The 22281-nt window shown below is 38.2% G+C and overlaps 1 protein-coding gene across 2 annotated transcripts in view; it reads left to right on the top strand.

Annotated features, from left to right (window-relative positions):
• The window catches only part of LOC120501038 (ubiquitin-conjugating enzyme E2 E2), a 202079-nt gene extending 181817 nt beyond the window's left edge, over nt 1–20262 (top strand). For both annotated transcript variants that reach the window (XM_039706700.1, XM_039706688.1), the window contains exon 6: nt 19457–20262. In XM_039706700.1, coding sequence (XP_039562634.1) covers nt 19457–19554 — 98 coding nt within the window. In that variant the 3' untranslated portion in view covers nt 19555–20262. The remainder of the gene's footprint in view (nt 1–19456) is intronic.
• Nucleotides 20263–22281: the final 2019 nt, after the last annotated feature.

Here is a 22281-nt window from a genome sequence, read left to right as displayed (position 1 = left end):
GTTAGTTACTACAGAGTAACTCCCTGTGTGGATACTCCCCACTTTGAAAATGTATTAAGTTACAAAAACCTGTCTTGCTTGGACTAAAAGTCAACTATACTTTAAGTGTTCAAGTGGAGCCTGGGGAGTGTAAATTTCCACACTTCCTTAATCCAAAGAGCTTTCAGGTGCAGATGGCCATTGAGGTTTTGTGTTTTACTGAGTTTGAAGTGCTAAGCAAATTAATTATTTTTTATAGTTACAGAGCTGGTGATGCTGATCTGGGTTAGAATGTTTCTTCTCAGTTGATCATTGCTGTCCTGGCCCTGCCAAAGGTTCTTGAGCACCAGGAAAAATATCATTTTCAAATGCTTCAGACAAAATAAATTGCAACACTGCAGCACTTTCTTTGCATGGCTTCCTTCTTCACATTCGAAATCTGAACTTGGCTGGCCTGATTATCCACGATGTCTGACCAGTTTTAACGTTGAATCATGTCTGCTTAATAACACACAGCTAAGCCTTGATTAGAACATCAGAACAAAGCCTACCTCTCCATCACACCAGCCTCTTCCCTTCTGGTGTCATCCTCTGGCTCTGGCTCCTTATCATTTTCCCCACGTGCAAGTTCCACAGTCAGTGGTGATTTTATCCCTCAGTTGACATTCTGGAAGCAAATGCTTTGCTGCTGCTCCTGGCCCTCTTCCCTGCGAGCTCCTGTGATGAGGACTTGCCAAGGGGTGCACACAGAGGATGAGTGGCAGACTGAGATGTGGCCAGCCACGATATTGCTTTCCCACAAACATTAGGCTGAACATTTGGGTGGCAGCTGTAGCCAAAGTAACTGCTGAAGGGCTCTACAGACCCTCAGTTGCTTTGCTCTTTAGAAACCTCTGCCTGATTCCTAACCTGAACTGACTCACAGGAATTTCATACCCACTTGTTTTTAAGCAGGTCTTGTCCTGTACCTTAAGTGACCATTTTTCTGGTTTTCAGTCCTGGTGCACTAATTAAGAACCATCCTCTTCCCTTGTTGACTTCATCTGATGCACACCACCAGACGGGTGTTATGAGAGGATTTCTGTTCCCCTGCTCATCCTCATTGCACCCATCCTTCCTGAATGCTCCTGACTCTTGGAGTTCATTGGGGCATGAGGCACAGCTAGACAGACTAACCTGCTCATCATCACCGTCATCCGGGTGGAAATATTTACTGCTCCCTGTTGGATGTTCCTATCTCAATTGGCAGCCTCACTGAAGGTTATTTCTGTCTTAGCCCTGTCATTTTCACTATTTGTCTGCTTTTTAACCCAATTGAGTGAAATGGAGAAAGCAAAAGAGGAAAAAGAAAGAGGAAAAAGGGGGAAAAAGAAAGGAAGAGCAAAAGAAAGAAAAAGCTTTTGCTAGAAAGGGCAAAACCTCTGCATTAACCTCTGGCAAAGGATATGCTCAAAAAACTGCCTGCAGTACCCACTTCACTGGGGTCAGCACTAGTTGAGTTGGTTGCTCTGCTCTCAGATGCTTCAGTGACATATTATCAGTGTAAAGATGCTTGTCTGGTTGCCTTTTAAACTCCCCAGAAAGTGTGAGGCAGTTTGTTTAGTGTTGCCTGTAAAGTTTGCTGTGAATGTAGTTTGAGGTTGAAGCATGCGTGTCCTCACAATAAATGTACTTTTGAGAGCAAATGAGTAGCACTGCATTACTTTGGACAAGTAGCACTACATTATTTTGATGTGAGACCCATCAATTTTTATAGTAGTTGCAGTATTACAGCACATCTGAAAAGTGGACTATTTATGTTAAAAAACTCTGCAACATACATTGTGGCTTTCAAATATATTGTACCCTGGTTAGAAGTGGATGTGCTGCTTTTTACAAGTAGTGCCATGAATCATGAATTTACTGGATGGTTTCATACTCTGTTAACCCACATGAAGTAATGTGGCTGTGCATTTTAATGACTTACATTTATCTAAGCATAGATAAGCAAAGTGAAAGATCCTGAGGTTATGGGGATCTTTATGTGTCTCACTAAGGGACACAAGACATGCTTTTAAGCTTTATTCATATGAGTCATCCTTACATTTTGCCTTTATCTTCCCCAGAAACCTCTTGTTTTTACCACAGAGTAGGTATAACAAGCGATTTTGGATAACATGCTATTGTTCTTTTTCTGTTGCAATTACAAGTTATCCATGTGGTTTGGCATGATTTAGGTCTGCCAGAAGATATTAACACCCTTACATACACCTGCATGAAGATTCGGATACTTAAGAAAATTTGGAGATGAGATTCAGTTGTTACATTATTCTTTTTCCTTTTTTTCTTTTTCCTTTTTTTTCCCCTTATCATTATCCTGAGGGTGTGCAAGGTTCTGTACTCTTGTTGCTGAGGGTATAAAATCCCAGTTCTGTCATCTTTTGCAGAAAAGGACTCAATAGTGTAATTTAATGCATATCTTTGATCCTCAATGGGATCTAAACAGCACTTTAGAGAGTGATTTTTCAACATAATCTTAAAAGCCCTAAAAGCCTGAACAGTATTTGCCCTGCTACAAAGCTGCTGGAATTGCTGCTGTTACCAGAACCTCTGCAAAACACGAGTAGGTAGGGAGATTTAAGTCAGACAACATGCAAGGGAGGGAACTGAAATAGTAATTTCTCAGCCCATTTCCCTTTCACACAGCAGTATACATTCTTGGAGGGAAGTTGGTGTCCTGCCTCAGTGCCATTGCCCTGTCCCGTGGCAAGTTTGCCTTCAGCAGCCATCCCAAATCCAGCTGTTGGAATTGCTCCAGACAGGGTTCATATCTCCAAGTGCAACATGGATTGATTTTCTGTCTAGAAAGCTTTGAGCACCTCTACATTTTGAATTTGTGTTGGTATTTGCAAAACTTAAGCTTCATCAGAACGTTTGTTCGTAGCAATTCCACAATCTCTACAAATTTGTGTAAGGTATTGACAGAAATACCTGCAATTCCCAATATACAATACAATACCTATGGAATTGTCTTCTGCACACCTCAGACAAAGGGGAGTAGGTTCACTTAAGCCTTCTCATGAAAATGCCTCTCCCTCCAGGAGATGGAGTGAGGCTGCCAGTCTTTGATGCCCACTGACACACTCCATGCTCCCGGCACTGCTTTTGGCTGATCATCTCTGGCACAGGGGCACCAAGAGCCAGAATTGCCACAGCCACTTAAAAACCAAGAGTGTGTCAATGCATCAGGTTCCACAGGAATAGCTCTGCTTCTTCAGCCAGCAAAGCCCCAGCAGTACCAGCATGCATTTTAATACACTAGTAGATGTCCACTGTATCAATAAAAAAGATCTATTTTCAGGATTACTGTGATACTTGAAAATGCTTTCCCATCCAAAAAAAAAAAGTTTAAAATAAATCCAAGACAGCTTAATAAAGGAAAATGTAACATAGCTGTAATAATAAAATCTGTTCCATGCTGGAGCATTTGGCTCTGAGTGGGAATTTGGCTGACTTGTGGTCACAGCTCTGCTATTTGGCTTCCATGTTCCAACTTTAAAATAGCTACCCAGCCCTAGGTAATGAACAGCAGGTCCATGCTCCTCACCATTCAGCAGCCTGGATGTATCTTTGTTTCTCTCCATTATTCCGTAAATCTCAGTCTAGCAGGAAGCCTGTACCATGTTCCTCCTCACCTGCTGCTTCCCCATAGCAGAGGCTGCTTTCTGTCAGAGCTGGTTCACATCAGGTGTTCCTTCTGCAATTTTTTAGACTTCCCAATTATTGTTCCTTCTTTTCCCATCACTCCCAATTGTGAAGTGAATTTAGAATCTCTGGATGACAACAAGTTCAAGGGATGGGACACTTCTCATTTTCCTCATTCTTATAATTTTTTTCCTTAAAGCTATAATCTGCATGTTTTGCTACTATCAGAAACTGCTTCAGAATCCAATCTGAATTTTTTTCCTTTTCATTTAACATCTTATCAGCTTTGTTCAGTTTATCAAAAAGGACTCTTGGGCTTTCCTCTGCCCAAGTACATGCTGTTGTGGTTTCTACTGAAATTTTGTTTCCTTTTTGAACTTCTTTGTCAAGACATATAGAAGACAGGAAAACTATAAGTATCTAGGTAATGAACAGCAGGTCCATGCTCCTCACCATTCAGCAGCCTGGATGTATCTTTGTTTCTCTCCATTATTCCGTAAATCTCAGTCTAGCAGGAAGCCTGTACCATGTTCCTCCTCACCTGCTGCTTCCCCATAGCAGAGGCTGCTTTCTGTCAGAGCTGGTTCACATCAGGTGTTCCTTCTGCAATTTTTTAGACTTCCCAATTATTGTTCCTTCTTTTCCCATCACTCCCAATTGTGAAGTGAATTTAGAAACTCTGGATGACAACAAGTTCAAGGGATGGGACACTTCTCATTTTCCTCATTCTTATAATTTTTTTCCTTAAAGCTATAATCTGCATGTTTTGCTACTATCAGAAACTGCTTCAGAATCCAATCTGAATTTTTTTCTTTTTCATTTAACATCTTATCAGCTTTGTTCAGTTTATCAAAAAGGACTCTTGGGCTTTCCTCTGCCCAAGTACATGCTGTTGTGGTTTCTACTGAAATTTTGTTTCCTTTTTGAACTTCTTTGTCAAGACATATAGAAGACAGGAAAACTGTCTATACTACAGGAAAACTACACTATAAGTACTCCTTATAAATACTCATTGAAATTATAAATACTCATTCTTTAATAATCCATATTTGAGTAGATTTGTCAAATGTGATGAATATTCTGGAAAATTACTGAAATACTTTTAATTTGGTAAAACAATATTATTTTGGCCAATTTTAAGAGACTGGCTAAGCCCTGCTACTTTGATTCTTTCCTGGCACCCACAGGCTACCAGGTGCAATGTCACAACACAGTACTATCAGACATACAACAAAACAATCTCATTTTCCCATATATCCTTTTGTAAGCAGCAGAGGGTCATGTAAACAATGAAATTGCTCTGTTGTCTGAGATTATTTATATTCTTTAGCTTGGAGCTGGTTTTTTCCCTTTTCTTCATCGTTTGTATACTGTACTCAGAATGAAATTGCTCTGTTGTCTGAGATTATTTATATTCTTTAGCTTGGAGCTGTTTTTTTTCCCTTTTCTTCATAGTTTGTATACTGTACTCAGGAAGTGGGCAGGTTTCTGGGCTGTTTCAGCACAATGGAAAATGCTTTCTTTGTATCTGAAGCAGGAAAATACTCTATGCCATGTCACTCAAGCATGGCAATAAGTAACACAGAGTGAATGAAAGTTGAAGCAGCCAGGAAGCAGTTCAGGGGATAATGGGTTTTGGTTTGTTCCGAGCTGCAACATAACCTTTCTGCCCCTTTTTACATCTCTGGCGTGAGTTGTCTCCAGACGAGATGAGCTCGCTCAGGAGCCTCTGGCTCAGCAAAGACAAAGTGCAGTGTGGGGTTGCTCTGGTGCCTCGGTGCTGCTGGATGGGGAGCAGAGCAAATGGATGTTTGGCATAAAGGCCGTCCTAAGAAGTTGTCCTAAGGGAGCATGAAAGGAAAATGCAGCATAAAACTGATGGGGCTTGTTCTGCTCTCAGTGAGTGCAGAATGACTTCGTCAAAGATGGAGCTGTCTTGAGAAAAACATGAGCAAAGAGATCTCATCAACTGCGACAAAGTTCTTTTGCAAGAAAGTACTTGTGTATCTATAAATACTGTATGTTCCCCTCTTGTTCTGCAGAACTTGCTACATAGGTAAATTTACATATTTGCACTGATTGTATCACAGAATCTGGAATATTTACAAATTCTTGGTAATCCATAAATGCTTTCTCTTTCTATTCCATTTAAAAGATACTATGCTATAGCAGTTATGCTGCAGTGTGCATACAATACTAACTTTTATTCTATAGTTTGAATCACTTACAGCTTCTCATACTCTGAGCTGAACACACAGTTCCAATATGTTAGAGGCATTCAGGCACCTAAAGCTGCTGGCTGACAGCTGGCAGGATTTTCAGTACTTCCCATGGGATTTACACATCTGAAGTCTCACTAGGAGCCTCTCAGCACTGCCAGGAAGAGCCTTGCTATACATCTGGTCTTTAAATATTTGCAGACACATGCACCTATATATCTTCAACTCTGTGGACATTATCTGTATAAACATGGTATTAAACAGATGTAAATGCAACAAATGCAGCATCACGTTATGAAAATTGCATTTAGATATGCATTGAAATAGAATTAATTTCCTTTGCCATGAAAAGCTGATGAAACTGTTACAAGATTTGTTCTTATCAGTTGACTAAGTCCCCTCAACATGAACTCATAACTGTGGGGATTATTATAACAGCAGGGGAAACATTTGTGAACTGTCATCCCTTTAGTAGTTCTCAGGAAAATATGTCTTGGAATATCTCCTAATTATGTGTGCAGGGGGAGGAGGCTTGGATCGGGATTACTATTGATGTTGGCCTAAATCATTGCTCTTTTCAGTTGCACTTTGACAACACCTTATGGGTAGAAGACCATTATTTGTGAGCATAGAGGCTTTTAGTGTGTTTAGATTTAGGCTATTCAAAGCTCACAAGACTTCATTTAAAAGATTAACACAACTATAGAACTAAGATTGTTTAGAAATACTTTGTTTTAAACCCCCCATTATGGTTTCAGAAGTCTACAGTCTGTTTAATTTTCTTTTTTTCTGAAAAATGTCTGGAAATATTTACATGAGAAAATTGGTGGGTTTATGTAATTTAGAAAGCAAATGGTAGGGATTATTTTTAAAAATAAAATCTGGATTTTGTGGTATCCAAGCATGATGCAGTCATTAGCTATAGCTCCACATGCCAGTCACACACACGCTTACCCTGTTCCTTTTTTTTTCTGATGTATCTGGAGCTCTGCAAAGAATAATGAGTGGAAGGAGTACAGTGACTCCCTAGCAGCAGACCAGTGCTACTCACTGAGTCAGATACATTACCTGCAACTGCTCATACCTCAGTGGTTCAGAGAAAAGTGTAAAAATCCCTCAAAGCACTTTACTCACACAGTAATACACAGGAGAGGAAATTCCCTCTTAGCCACAGCTAACAGATTATGTGCTGAAGCATGACCTTCATGCCTTTGCAGTGGTAGCACAGGTGGTGCATGGCTACCAAGTTTTCTAATTCTTTTTTGAGTTTCCTAAATCACCTTGTAGTATTCCTACACTATACTTTTTGGGTGTGCTTAAAAATTTGATGTATGAAGCATCTTCTTCTTTTAACTTTTTCTACATGTGGTGGGGTTTTGTTTGTGTTCTTTTCTTGCCATGGAAAAGATGAACAAGACCACTTTTTCTTTTTTTTTTAATCTTCTTTACCAAATTACCTGTCACATCTTATTTTGTGGATTTTTTCCATCTCGAAGAAATCACCTTAGATTTCAACCATTCCTTAAATGGAAAAGCTTTGACCATGCTGTTAAAGATTTCTTGTCCTTTTCAGTAATGTTTCTGCTCCTAATTTTTTGCTTAAGGAGATGTGAGAAAAATTGAACTTCAGACATAATAATACCCAACCATCCATTTATTAAATGTCATCTGATTAAATCAGAGATTGACTAAAATCCAAATCAGTAAAGAGGCTTTGTACATCTGTGACAAGAAGTAAATGTAAAGGGATGTAACTGGCACTCAAAAGAAAAAAGAGTCTTGTCACAACACTTAACTGTTCCTCATTTTTATTATTCCTCAGAAAGGGTTTCTAGAACATCTAAAATACAGTCTTATCACAAAATGAAAGTAAAGCTGGAAAAATATACACCTGACTTTTGGGTTTGGTTTTTTTTAAATAAAACTTATGAAAGCTATATGATAGATATACATACCAGGCTTTTAAAAGTTGGTTGACTTCTGCTCAGGTTTCTGCACAGAGATTCTTTAAGCTTAGGCTCAACCATCATTAAATTAAAAGTCCTTGAGAAAATGCATGAGTGATGGATGCTACAAGTACAAAAGGTTACAATTAATTTTCTTTCCAATAAACATGTACAATTTAAAATACTACCAGTGGAGGTTTCCTATGCCCATTAGATCAGAGAGAAGACAGGTACTCCAGTGCATACACATAATAAATCTTTGTATGAGCAAAGACCAAAATAAGTCAGCAACATTAAATGTTTATCAATGTGAAGTATTTAAATAAAGCTCTTTGTTATTTCTCATATATAAAATACAGATTTCTAGCTTAATTTCAGTGAGGTCCAAGATAAAAAGTAAACTGCCTTTTATAATACATTCTAATATTATACAGTCATTAAATGTATTTTCTTTATTTCATGCAGGTTTTGTCTGCCAATACAGACATGTCTTTAGTCACATTGGAATTTTTTTTCCTTGAATGAAGTAGATACATCACTTGCAGGCTTGACCCATTCTACTGAATATATTTTTCTCACTAATATAACTGTAAATATTTAAAGGAAAAATACATAAAATTAGACAATCAATAGATTTAGACATCACATTCTAATTTCAAAATAACTTAATCTAATATTCATTGTTCCCAGTCAGTACAAATACCGCAAATCTCAGATGGAGTAAACTGGCATCAGTCCTGCTGAGCTTTTGTACTCCAGATTTTTCATTTAGACTTTATTCCATTTTTATTAAGTGGGGGTTTGTTTTGTGTGTTTGTTGATTTTCTTTTTCTCTGTGTACCTTTTTTAATATGAAGGCAAGAACAGATTTTCAAATTTCTTGCCATACGTTTCCAACTGCCTAAGAACCACCCTCAGGACCCTAATTAGCACATCTATTTTTAAGACTGATTTTTCCTGTTCCTAAAATGCAATTATTTTTGTTTCACCATAGAAATCACACTGCTCCACATTCTTTACACTCCTGAAAGGAAACCTGCTGCATTTGGCTAACAGATTCCCAATAAGAATGTAGAATCAACCCTGAAAAGCAAAATTTATAAGCCTGGATATGTTAGCTATTAAATCATTTTGTCTCTCACTTTCTTGCATAAGATTTCAGAAATTAGTATTCCTGAGTCATTCAGATTCTACCTTCAGAGATGATTTACACTGCTGCAAGACATGTCTCTCATATTTTGCATGGCTAATTTTCTACTTTATTCAGCAGGGGAGGAGGAAACGGTTGTTTGTTTTTTACAGTTTTGCAGATCTATCAAAGGCAACAAATAAAACAAATTACATGCAGTGTGTGTTTCAAAATCCCTATTTTCACAGCAAATTAAGTTCAGGTGCATTAGATGGAGTTGTAGACAGTTACTTAAATACCAAAATATATGGTGCAGTTGTCCCAAATTTAAGGATGGGCTGTACTGTAAGATTTCATATTCATGTGGAATACAGAAATAGAGCTTTGATTAATAAATTGTTTGTAGAATTTTCCATCTGTACAAGGCTTAGAAAAAGGCCCTTCTATGGAGTGGAGCATTTACAACTCCGAGATGAATTTGATTTCAGAAAATTCTCAGGGGCTGGAATCCTTGTTGCTTGGGTGTTTATAATATTGATTAGATAAAGTGGCTGTATAAAGTGGCATGAAAGTAGAACTTACTGTAAGACATAATATTATACTAGCAGAAGGAATTCCTTAATAACCTTTTGTGTCTTTTCATCTCTACCTTGCTTAGCTTTTTTCTACAGCTCAATCTCAGAACTCTTTATGCCAATGCCTAAACTCATTTTGCAACGTGATTATCATTTAGTCAGGCATGCCTGTGGAGTCAATGTGACCCCTCAGGCAGGAAAGATAAGATTTCCAAATAAAGTTATTTTAACTGTTACTAAATAAGAAATTATTGCTGTAAAATATCACAAATTGAATCTTTTTTCAGCAATGCCATGTAACTTCATTGCAACTAATCCAGGAGTAAAACTTGTCTACATGATGAGTGCTACTTATTTTGTTTCACCTTCACCTTTTGTTTTTTCCTTCTAGTCCTATTAGAACCTGTTCATAATTGGGCATAATTATATTCATGCTCTGAAGTTAATCTAGAAGTGGATAGTCCAGTTGGTTGCTAAAATGGGGTTGTTTTCTCACTCACCTGCTGATTCCTCAGTCATTACCTGTATAGGCAGGGAAGGGAGAGGCTGACTGCTTTTTGTGTTATTGGGTAACAGTAGGAGGTGTGCTCATGCAAGGCACACCTAAGTTCCTATTCCTGTTCCAATGGATGTTCAACCTGCCACGGGATTTCAGGCCCTGGGCTATGAAAGAGTTTCATTTAGTAGGCCTTTAGAAGGGATAAAATTCTTCACTAACCCAGCCTTTTGTAAATAAAGGCCTTTTGTATTCTTTTGACATTTTTATAGGATTCTTAATAGCAGTTTTGGATTTAAATTTGACAAATTAATAATGAGGTTTGTATTTACATTTGACAAATTAATTATGAGATTTAATCGGACAAGAAGGGGAAAATCAGATTAAACAAAAATAAGCAGCATTCATAGCAGATGTAGACTTTTCTGTTTTCTAAGAATGAATTGCAATGAAGGTATAATGGGATAGATTCAAGAGCAGGATTTAGATGACTTCTGCATCTGACCTAAAATGGGTGTGTTTAAGTTGAAGATTTTTGATATTGCTCACATTCAAACACTCTTCTAAAAGTGAAATGGCTTTAGGACTCATTTTTCCCTTAGTGTCTAGAAGCCTCTCAGTGGTCTAAAAGACCAGACCATGCAGTAACACCTCCTTCCTTCCTGTCCTCTGCAAGTCCACATGGAAAATGGATCCCATAGGAGCTCCTGGTTTTCTTGCAGAGCAATCTACCTTTGGTACGTGTGATTGTAGGATGTCTGATCCCTCACAAAGCATGGTCACAGAGAGTAGCTTTACCCTCAGTTGCTTAGGGGTTAAACTGTTTGCTCAGGATGTGTAAGACCCATAGGTCAATCCTTTGCCTGGAGGAGGTGATTAGTGGGAAATAAGGAGAGACAAATCCGGAGAAAAACTGGTTCCATTATTTTTAGACGGAAGAAATGCCAAACACGTGAGCATTCCTACAGAATGCTATCCCTCTCTCAGTGAATCTTCAGACACATGAAAAAAATCACATCCATGGTGCTTTTCTGAAAATACACTTATGACCCTATGGATAAAAGCCAGTTTAATTATGGGTCTTAGCATTTTGGTTGCTTAACAACATGTTGAGATCTGAGAACTGTGATTTTCTTATTATCCACTCACAGCCATCTTCCACAAGGTAAATGCATATTGCTGTAGCTTCTTCAAATTTTATCAAACCACATGCCATGTAATGTCTTTCAAATTAAGTTCTACAGTTACTAACACCATTTTATTAATTTTTTTCTAATAGCAACGACTGCTTCCCAATTGAGTAAGTTATTATGAACAGACACATTGCTAATGTATCTGTGCTTTTAATATTGAGACGCATCCAAGCATCAAAGTGAAGTGTGTTATTTTAGAATTTTAATTGTTCCAGCATACTGGCACATCTAATAGGTGCATGTTCTTCCTTAATTAAAGACAACTCTTCAAGATCAGTACACTGTGCCTCGCTGATCCATGATTGCCTCAGCTAACTCCCAGTCAGCCAGTAAAGTTTATAGAAATCCTGCTAAAAACTGAAGACTGAAAAAAAAGTCTTTCTCTTTAAACAAGAATGATTTCCCTTGGCAAGATACAGAGATGAATCACTGCCAACACTTTCCTTTAAGAGCTGCGTTAATAAAATTGGGCCAGATAATACTCCTTATTTCTGAAACATCTTTTTCTTAGGCAGCCTCATATTTCACATGGGTCTGTGGTAGGTAGCCTGACAGCAATCAAACACAAGTCTAGAGAGAGTAATGACTTTCTCCCTCCATGCTTACAAAATGGATATTTTAGTAAATGGATGTTTCCTAAACTAGATATGCAGAGCTCTTTTATTTTTGAAGATAGGTAGCATTTTTTTCTCCAGACAACAGTTTGGACATTGTAATCAACTCACGTATGCCTTAATATTTGTGTAACTGCAATCATTGTGCAAACTTAACAGAAGTCAAATGTATTTCTGGCAATCCTACAGAGCTCAAAATTTTGAGTCAAGTCATGGATGGCAGCCTTTTTGTGATGTACATCTGTACAGCCACGTTTATGAAGGTATCTAGATACCTTGCCTGGGTGATGGAAAAGCTTTAGTCCAGCTTTACAGATGGGAAGCTAAAGCACCACTGTAAGACCACTTGACTTTCTTTCTATATATATTAGAATGTTTCTATAGAATGTTGAGAAGTGAGCAGACAAATCTGTTAAACTAGTTCCTGAAATGAGAAGCAGACTTCATTATATGTCATATTATATGGTTTCTACTGTGAACTATAATTTCTAAAATTGATACTAGCTTCACTGACTTTTTCCTAGTAGACATTTTATCTTTCTAGAATGTGCTGTATTCTCCTCTAGCGAGAACCATTTTTATTTACTGAAAAAACTAATTTTATTTGTTCTCTTTTTGTAATACAGTGTTCATTGATCACTTTATCATTCTTCTGCATTGCTTTCAAAGAGCCCCGCAGATTGTTAAATACGTTCTATGTGGACAGTTGAAATTGTGATTTTGTGAAAGTCGGGAATAAATTGTAGTTCAGCTTGTAGGCTGTGTAAAGCAATTCAGAGCCCTGCTACCATCCTTTGTTCTGCCTTGAATCACGCTGTTGTTCCAGCTCGTGCGCGTGTGTTGATCAGGCTCCCAACCGCGAGCTCGTTTTATTGCTGCACAAACAGGGATTAGCGCTGCCGCGCTCCTTTTCACTCGTGCCCTGGGTTTCAGCACTCTTTTCAAAGGTGAAAGGTTAGTGGAGTAATTCAGTGGGCCACTTCACCTGTCTCTGCCCCCAAAGAATTACTTACTCTCTGCATTATTATTAATGATAGCAAAAGAGAGCAACACTGCCGCTCTAAGATCACTGAGGGATGCTGTGATGCATTTCACATATCTCATTTTCTACAACAAGACCCACAGTATCCTTGACATGGTCTTCTAGCAGTTCGCTGAGTTTGAAACAGGTGATATGTGGCTAACTATGAAAACTTCCCAAGGCAAAGTGACACAATAAATAAAATTACTCACAAACAATTCATCTTCTCTTAATCCCTTCCTCTTGCAGTGCTAAATTGTTCTGTGACATATTTGGTGTAGCTTGTCTCATGCTGCCTTTGCAGTTTGCACTGACTGATGTTTTTATAACACTAACCTGGATAGCACTGAAAAAAACATAAGAAAGTATAATTCCATATTAAATAATTTTTAAATTAACTTTAAGGGTGGTTTTGGTGTGAATCAAACTGTCACCATTTGCTGTTAAGAAAACTGGTATTTCAGTGAAGTGTTAGTTTCTGCATATGACTGTCCCAGTCATAACTTGAATTTATTATTTTTTAGTTTGCCTTTTGGGTCTTAAAGATTGGTACAATAATAAAATCAACAAAAATTGGATTCTGAAATCTTGGCTTTCACTGCAAGCCAGTGTGGGAATATATTCTGTCCTGCACTGCTATTTGCAATGAAAGCACCAAACAAAACATAGTTACTGAAAGTAAGTTATTCTGGAGAGGTTTGATTTTGGGGTAACCAGTCCTGCCTAAACTGCTGTATAAAGATGACTCCAATGCAGGTATCCTGAAGATCACATACAGAGCACATCAACTTTTCCTTAAAAAAAAGAGCTGAAGCATGCCACATTTTTTTAATTGAAAAACAAATACAGCATAATATCTCATAAGAGAGGCTGTCCTAAAAGAAACAAACAGAAACTCTTCTAAATGTGTAACTGAAGTTAAAATAACTAGAAAATTACTTGTTTCATGTCACACATCCAGTCCAAAGAATAGGAAACGTTTCATTTTTGCTGACTGATGTTCCAGTACAGGTAGTTCTGTAGATCCTCTCAATGGGGTGCTTTCACACCTATGAGCATGGAGTCATTTTGTTCAGGAGAAGGAATAAGACCTTTCAAATTACATCTAACCTTTGGAAATTCTTCCACTTTAATTCTGCTCTTTAGCTGGAGCCCAGCTCTTTACAGCCTGATACAAAGCTGAATCTAAACTGGACCAAGGAAAAAAAGTACATTCTAAATATTTGGCTGAATAAACTGTGAGATTTTTATAGGGCTGTGGTTTTTTTAGGTTTTAAGGTACTCCAGAAATCTTCTGAGAACCCACTTGTGGTGATGTTATAACTGGCTCCATCAGCTGTTCTTTATTAAAACTGCAAAATACTGCAATGGAAATAAAATTCTACTTTATAAATCCTCATAAAAAATATATATAAAATGCATACAAACACCCGTAATGTACGTTTTAAGTCTAAATGTGTGTGTCTTTAACCATGTTGGCATTACTGATTGGAATTTCATTGTATATTGTGTGGTTGATGGGGAAGGCACATTGAAATCAAGCTGTTAAACACACCATCTCCGTTTTTTATTTCACTAGAGTATGTTTGCTGTATTTTTAAAAGAGCATTGCAAAGCCCAGGAGATGAATTCTGCTCTGAAATTGTTATTTGCTGACATAGAAATAGCTGTAAAAATACAAGCTGAGAAAAATACAGTGTAGCAATATATTTTCATTTATTTGGGGGGAAAGTAGTTTTTAAGAAAGAATTATAGTCTGCCTTCTGAATGATAAAGCAGTTTAACTAGCATTAAACACAGCTGAAATTTTGTAATGACCAAACCTCAGCTCATCCAAATCCCCAATAGCATTAACTCCCTAGAATTGAACTGTAAATTTGATTAGCCTTACAATAGACATGAGACACAAATGTTCTTCCTTATACAGTCATATTAAGAGGCTGCAAAAGAAGATGACAAGGTATTGTCAAGCAGTGCATCCAACCTTTTTAAGCTAGGGACAAGCTCCAGCTCACCCAGCTTTCAAAATCACATAAATACAGGGCAATTTCATGAATTCTAATATAACATGAGGATTACATATGGTGAGGTGAGGAGGGATTTAGCAGCTGCAGTCTTGCTGTAAATCATCCAGAAGATTTTTTTCATAGTCTAGTTCTTTAGATTGACATTTTCCTTGTAAACTACATTGCTGAACCATAGCTACTGTCCTTGCCTGTATTATATGGTACCTTTTTTATACATTTTTGTTACTCATACACTGTCCTCTGATGTGAAATTTGATCCTGTAATTCCTGGTGTGCTAATATTTTGCATGGAGTTAATCAGAGTACAGGATAAAAAATTTCCTTCGCACAAGTTAAAGGTTATGGAGGCATCCTAGGGTGAGGTTTTAGAAGGAACAGTAAATTACAAGGCCTAAATATTTCTGGGTCCACAGAGTTGCAGCAGCTCCTCCAGGCTGGCACAGCCACCAGCCCCCCAAAGGCTGGGAAGCCCATTCCTGCCCACAGGATGGGGAAGGTGCTGTGCACAGAGAGTGCCATCCCAGCTCTCAAGCCAGCCACCACACATCTGGTGATCTCCTGCCAGGCCATGAGTTGCATAGATATGCTTTTGTATTAATTTATTGTGGGTTTATTTTAATTTCTTTCACAAAATTGTTTCATCAACACATTCCTGGCATAGCTTTATATTCCTATCCCCTGGTAATTGTTGTCATTTGGACACAGTCCTGTTTAGAGTAAAATTCTGAAATTAACCCTGACTCATTGATGAATTCTGCTACTTCTTTAAGGAAAAAAAAAAAAAAACATTAAAAAATAGAGCAGTTGACTAGTTATAGAAACAAATTCTACCATCAAGATTAAAACCACAGATATATACAAATGGAAAATAAGAAAGCTTTCTGGTAGTGGGAAATGGAAACAAAAGAAAAATGTGGTTATGAATTTTGAGATCCAATTTTCCTTTTCATCTCTTAATTAGATAATTTATGCAGTGGTTGTTTTATAAATACATATTTGGCCCTACTAATGGATATTTCACAATAACCCTTAAACAGTGCAGCCCAGCTGAGCACCAGGTGGTGCTCAGCCATGTGCTACATAACATAGGGGGGTAAATGGGGACCATTGTTTCTTCCTCATACTTGGTGTTTTGTAGAATTTCTTCCTCATACTTAATATTTTGTAGGACTAGGGCACTCTAACAAAGGCTTGTGCATGTTGGGCGTTAAATCTTTTAATTGTTTTAATTAAGATGCTTCAATGTATCTTGTAATCTCTGTGTTACGGCCCGTCACGGCAAATTACGCAGCAGCGGTGACTCGTGACTCATGGAGTGTTGAGAGATGTGTCTCCTTGGACCTGGTGGCTGGAGCTGCCCACACAGCCGCAGGGAGAGACCAGTGGCATTTCTGGAGCTCACACACTGTCCTTACATCCCGTGGCACAAATGCAGCGTGCTGCCTCAAACTGGCTGCTGCTCCCCTGCTTGGGTGGCTCTAGTCTGAAGGTTACATTTCCCTCCTCGCCAGCTGTCCTGGCTTCCCAAACAAAGCAGTTGTGCCTCCTGATGGCTTTATGACTTCACAGCAACTGCTAAAATAAGCCAGTTCTTGAAGTACCTATTAAAGTGTACTTTTTAAAGTCCTCACACATATTTATGTGTAACACAGCTCCAGACCCTCTGAGAGAGATGTGAAATAGCTGAGCCTCTCTGTCAATAACTGTTTTTGTATTCCTTGAAAGAAATTCCTTGCTCTCAAATAAGCAAGTGGCTTTCCCAAACAGTAGGTTTGATTTTTTATTCAATATTGTTATAACCAACAAAACACACAGCCAAACTGAAAAAAAACAATGTCATTGCTGTAATTACTGAAAGTACCTTTTAGTAGTGTTCACTTTGCAGCTGGCTGTGGGTGCAGCTGGTCCTGCTCATGCTACAGCAAGCAAGGACCTCTCTTTGCTTCCACAGTCCTGCTTCATACAGGCAGACCCCAGTGCAGGGAGGCACTGGCTTGTGGGAAACACTGAGATAATTGATAGTTGATTGTCAGGTCACTCAGCAGAATTTACACACCTACAACCAAAGCTTTGTAGATCTCAGATATCTGACAGGCCATCACCTCCACTCTTTCAGCTGCCAGACAAAACACTGCAGAGACAAAGGCTTGAACACATGGATAAATACACAGCCCAGTTCTTTACATTACTGGACTTGAACAGATTTCCACACTTTACCAAGAACACCTCTCACTGATTCTGTCACCCCAAAGGAAAGGAGACACCGTCGCATGCTGGAAGGAGGTTGGGGGAAGAGCCTGTACCTTCCAAAGCCTTATAAAGATTTATGGTTTTGAAATACTTTCTTGCTCCTAAAAGGAGATTTAGATGAAACCCCACACTGGGAAGCCAAACATTCTAATTATCATCAAGGTTTGGGGATGATGATGTGATCCTCAGTAGCCTTGCAGTATATCAAGGAAATCAATTTACTGCTCTCAACACGTGAAAGACATGCTTTCTCAGAAACATTCATCCTGCACATGAAAAAGCTTCCATATTTGAACTAGATAAACCTTTACTAGAGCACATCACTGTTCACTGACTCATACAAGGTTTTATAAAGATCTCAGAGGCATCTCTTTAAATACACACTAAACCTCAATAAGAACTCGCTACATTCCAGATGGCAATGCTGTGATATTCCTGCAACCCTTCCCAGCCAGATGCCTCAGAGGCCAAACCCCACCTTCTCCTACAAGCATGAAAACTAGGATATGCTTCAAATTTTGCTTCAAAGATTCCTTTCAAGTTCAACCCTTAGTCTCCGTTTCTCCACAAGTATGTGGAAGTGTTTCTCTGCACAGAGGCCTTGTGTCCGAGGAGGATGTGGGAATTTGCAGCAGTGCTCTCACACTCATCCGCAAGCTGCCATTTACACTACAACAAGGTTTTCCTGTTGCTGTTTAAGGAAATATTGTGTGAAGAGAAATGTTTCCCCTTCCTCTTGCTCAGGTGCTTCTCAAACCTCATTCCAGCCACAAATAACTTTTTGCTACTTAAGAGCCTGTAGACTGTTAACCTCTTATTTGCACAGGACAAAATCCCTCAGAAAATCCCCTATACAGTTTCTCTTCCTGGCTGTGGAGTTAAAAGTGATATACTTTCCAGTCTATAACTTTTAAACTCTATCTTAGACCAGATAGGCTTCTTTTACACACACGCATGTAAAAATAATCAAGTCCAGGCCTCAGTGACCCCCTCTGGATATATTAAGATATTAAAGGTAAGCACATGCAGTAAGTGTTTGCAGGACTGAGACTGCAGGGACTTAGTACACTGCAGTCACAGTGATAATTTGTCTTACTAATTTAGAAGGTGGAAACTTAACATTCAAATCACAGGTTCTTCCTGAAAGTGCAGGTTATGCATGGAAAGCAAAAGCACTTTTTCTAGTAGATATTACTCACCAATGTTCAGTGAGATTGGCAGTCAGCCAATCAAACAATTTTTGGCTAAGCCAACATGTTCCCCTATCATAAATTCTTATCATCAACAACCAAACAAAAAAGCCCAGATTTACTCTGCTTGACAGAAGGCCTGACATCTTGTCCCAGGAAATCCCGTGGTTAACAGTGCAAGCACCACGCTCAGATTACAACTGTACCGAGAAAGCCAATGCTCAGATTGTTCAGTGGCACCATCTTCAGACAACAGCAAAGCTCATTAATACCTGGCTTTCATAAGAAGTCATCTTCATCTGTCCTAAGTCAGGGAAAAGTGTGGTATCAGTGCCTCTGGACTTGCATGGTACAATCTCAGAGCATTTAGTGTCGCAGCAGAAATATCAAGAGCTTGTGTTCCCCTCAAAAAAAGGAGGAAACTATAAATTTTGTATGCTTAAAATGAGAAAAAATGTTGTCTGAAAAAAAGTTGATGAAATACAGTCATTTGTGGGACTGTCTTGTTTTGGGTTGTTTTATTTACGAAACTGATTGGTTTTGATTAATTATTTGTGAAGTAATTAGTAGATCTGGACCATATCATTCTGGATATGGTCCGGATCTACTAATTACATTCTGGCCATAGGAATGTTAGAATGATTCCATAAATTAAATTTTAAAATCCCAAAATTTGGAATTAACTTCTGTTGCTGTGAAAATAGTACTTGCTGCCCTAATTCCTTACATTTCTTTATGCTTTGAAACTAAAAGTATTTTAAAGAAAATGAAACAACATTCAATCTGATAATAGAATTAGAGCTCATCCTCTTCTTACGTGAGAATACGAATCGTTGTGGGAGTCTAATACCATAAATAAATTACATCACCTGAAGGTGAGTTTTAGCTCAAAAAAATTTATCAGAACATTTTTTTTTTTGTGAGGTAGAACTTTATAAAATTGTTTATGAGACATGTATAGCTAATTGCCATCCATCTCACCTTCATCTCCTTCCTTCCCTGCTTTGAAAACAAAGCTGGTATATGTGGGCACCTTGTTAGACCTGAGAGAACTGAAGGAACGTGGATCTAAAAATGGCTTTTTTGTCCTCCCGGGGCTGACGCGCGTTTCACGGTCTGTGTTTCCTTTTCAGCTGACCCCCTGGTTGGAAGCATTGCCACTCAGTACATGACTAACAGAGCAGAGCACGACAGAATGGCCAGACAGTGGACCAAGCGATACGCCACATAGGAACCTCCTCTAGGATTTGCTGGACCTGTGCAAGCACATTCACTAAGTGCATCAATAGCCCTTCCCTTCATTCTTATTTTTTATTAAATCTTGAACCATTTTGTGACAAAAGGTTGTCCTTACTTCCTTTTTTTGTTTGTTTGTTTCATTTTTGTTTATTTTTATTTTTATTTGTTCTGGGTTTGGTTTTTTTTTGTTCTGTTAACTTGAAAGTTGTTTCCCTCAAATGTAGACAGGGAATTTTGGTTATCAGTGCAAAGAATGTTGGATCTGTAATAGTATAGAGCTTTATCAGAAAGCTTTGTATTAATGTGTGGGGTTGGTTTTTTTTTTTCTTTCATGTGGTTTTGGGGAAAACAAACAAATTCAGAATTATATCTCATTTCTACTTAAATGTAGTGTTTAGGGTTATTTTTTTGTACTGAAGTCTTTAATGGTGGGTGCATGCTACTGGGAACAAGTTTTGTATAAAAGCTTAAAATCAAGAATCACTGTGCATTACTAAGACTGTGTTTATCACTAGCCTTCTGTTTCCCACACAAAAGGCTATTGCATTGAACAAATTAATATGTATTTTGATTTACTTAAAAAACAAAAAAAAAAAGTGCTTGTAAATTTCTTAGGGACCTGCCACTTTTGACTGTGGATCAGTTGATGTACACTTGTATTATTAAAGCACTCAATAAAACACTGTGGCTGATAAATGCACTTCTTGCAGGACGGTGCTTTTGCGTTTATGCAGCATAGGCTGCTTAGTCCCCACATAATACAAATGCAGGTTAAAAACTATTTTTAGACCTGAACTAGTCACTTCTTCTCAACAATACATTTCTTTACTTAGAATTCTTCATTGTGTCTTTCTTCATGTACAAACATCTTCCAAGTTTCAAGGCCTTTCTTTCATATGTCTGTGCTCAGCCTTACTATTCAGAAGCCTCTTGCTGCATCTTTTATACTGTGGCTTCACTATATCCATCTTGTTACATTTAAAATAGTTGGCAATAAAAATAGCCCTGCAGTGAAAGCAGAATATTGATGTTGATTTTATACAGCAGGCCTCATTTTGCCTTTCTCCAAGCTCTTTGACTGTAAAAGCAACTGTTATTTAAAAAAAAAATAAATGAAGGTTTTCGATGGGAAAATTGAGCCCACTGCACCAATCATTCCCAGCACATTCAATGATAAGGGTATTTCTATTCAGATTTGACCTTCAGGCTAATTTTAGATATGCAGCCATGGAGAGAAAACTTCTACTTGGCTAAGGAAATGTGTGGGTGTTGTGATTTAGAAAATATATACTGTGATGCTGATAGCTGAATGTTCTTTGTGTTGCAAGGCCTGTTGAAAAATCCCTGTCTCATACAATTAAATGTTACAGATACAGTGCTTGCTTGCCCTCTCCCCTCTCTCCTTGCCTCTTATGTTTAAAGAAGATCTTATCTTAAAGAAGATACATTACAGCAGGGTCACTATAAACAGGGAGACAGGGAGACCCAGTCCCATCACACTCCAACCCAATTCCACTGTCATGAAAAGTAAAGCAGTCAAGGTGACACCACAGGGTGTCTCTATATCCACCACTGCATTGCTCAGCATTTCCAGGTTCTTTTGTTTTCTCTTGGTCATTTGCTAATAAACTGAGCAGACATTCAGCTTCAGTCTGCTGGTGAGTTGCCCTCTGTGTGAAGAAAAGCTGAATATTGATGTAGCTGTAGATGGTCTATAACTACCACCCCAAGAACCATGGGGATCTCAAAGAAATAATCAGACCCCCTTGATCAAAGCAAACAGAGTCTTCTGCTGTCTGTAGAATCCATGTGTTTGCAAGCTCAGACATGCAACATTGGCCAATGGGTCCTAAATACAGACATGAAAGAACAATGACATTTCAAAAACAAAACAAAACAAAAAACTCAGACTTCTCTGAACCAGAAGTTCTTACAGTTCAAAAGCCATGCACTCTGAATTTTCAGGTAAGTTGCCCTCTCTGTGAAGCTGTACAATCACATTGTCTTAGATAATATAAAATTACTGCCTTAAGAGCCATGAGGATCTCAAAGAAATAATCAACAAGGACCAACCCACATTGATTAAAGCAGATGCAGAGTCTTCTGGCATCTGCAGGAGCCAAATTTTTGCAAGTCTGGCCATAAAACATTCTCCTCTGTTTGCAAATCTGCTCTATTTGCCTCCCAAGTAATTACTTTTCTTCATCTGCTAAACCTGGGAAATATGAAGCATTATTTAAAACCTGCTGTTGTTGCTGAGGAGAAATGAGCCATCCCCAACACAATTCAGTCTGCCAATAGAGGCCCAGTAAAAATAATGCATTGGCATAATCTCTTTTTCTACTTTTTTTTCCCCCTTGGTCTTTAATAATTACACTTTATTTTGTCTCACCGTTGCTCTTCAGATGATGTCTAAATTTAGCTGATTCCTGCTTCTTCTTTTATGATAAATAATCTTTCTTGTTTCTTCTAGTCAGTGAAGTCTGTGTGCTGTTTTCAGACAGCAGGGTATGAAGATCTTCAAGTGACTTGCACATACTAAAACATTCAAGAGGCGACAGTTGGCCTAAAACCACATGCAAAGGCCATCAGTTCAGCAAATCTCAGTATTTTCTCAGGGACACACAAATGCTAAAGCTGGGACTTGTTCTTTAAAGACATCCTACAGCTGTTCTGAATTCAATTGCAATATCAAGTAAACAATATTTAATTTCCAGTA

The sequence above is a fragment of the Passer montanus genome, unplaced genomic scaffold (genome assembly GCF_014805655.1).
Source record: "Passer montanus isolate IOZ18808 unplaced genomic scaffold, ASM1480565v1 scaffold10, whole genome shotgun sequence".
Classification (NCBI taxonomy): domain Eukaryota; kingdom Metazoa; phylum Chordata; class Aves; order Passeriformes; family Passeridae; genus Passer; species Passer montanus.
Note: the sequence above shows the minus strand (reverse complement) of the source record. Positions and strands in the feature narration are given on the sequence as shown.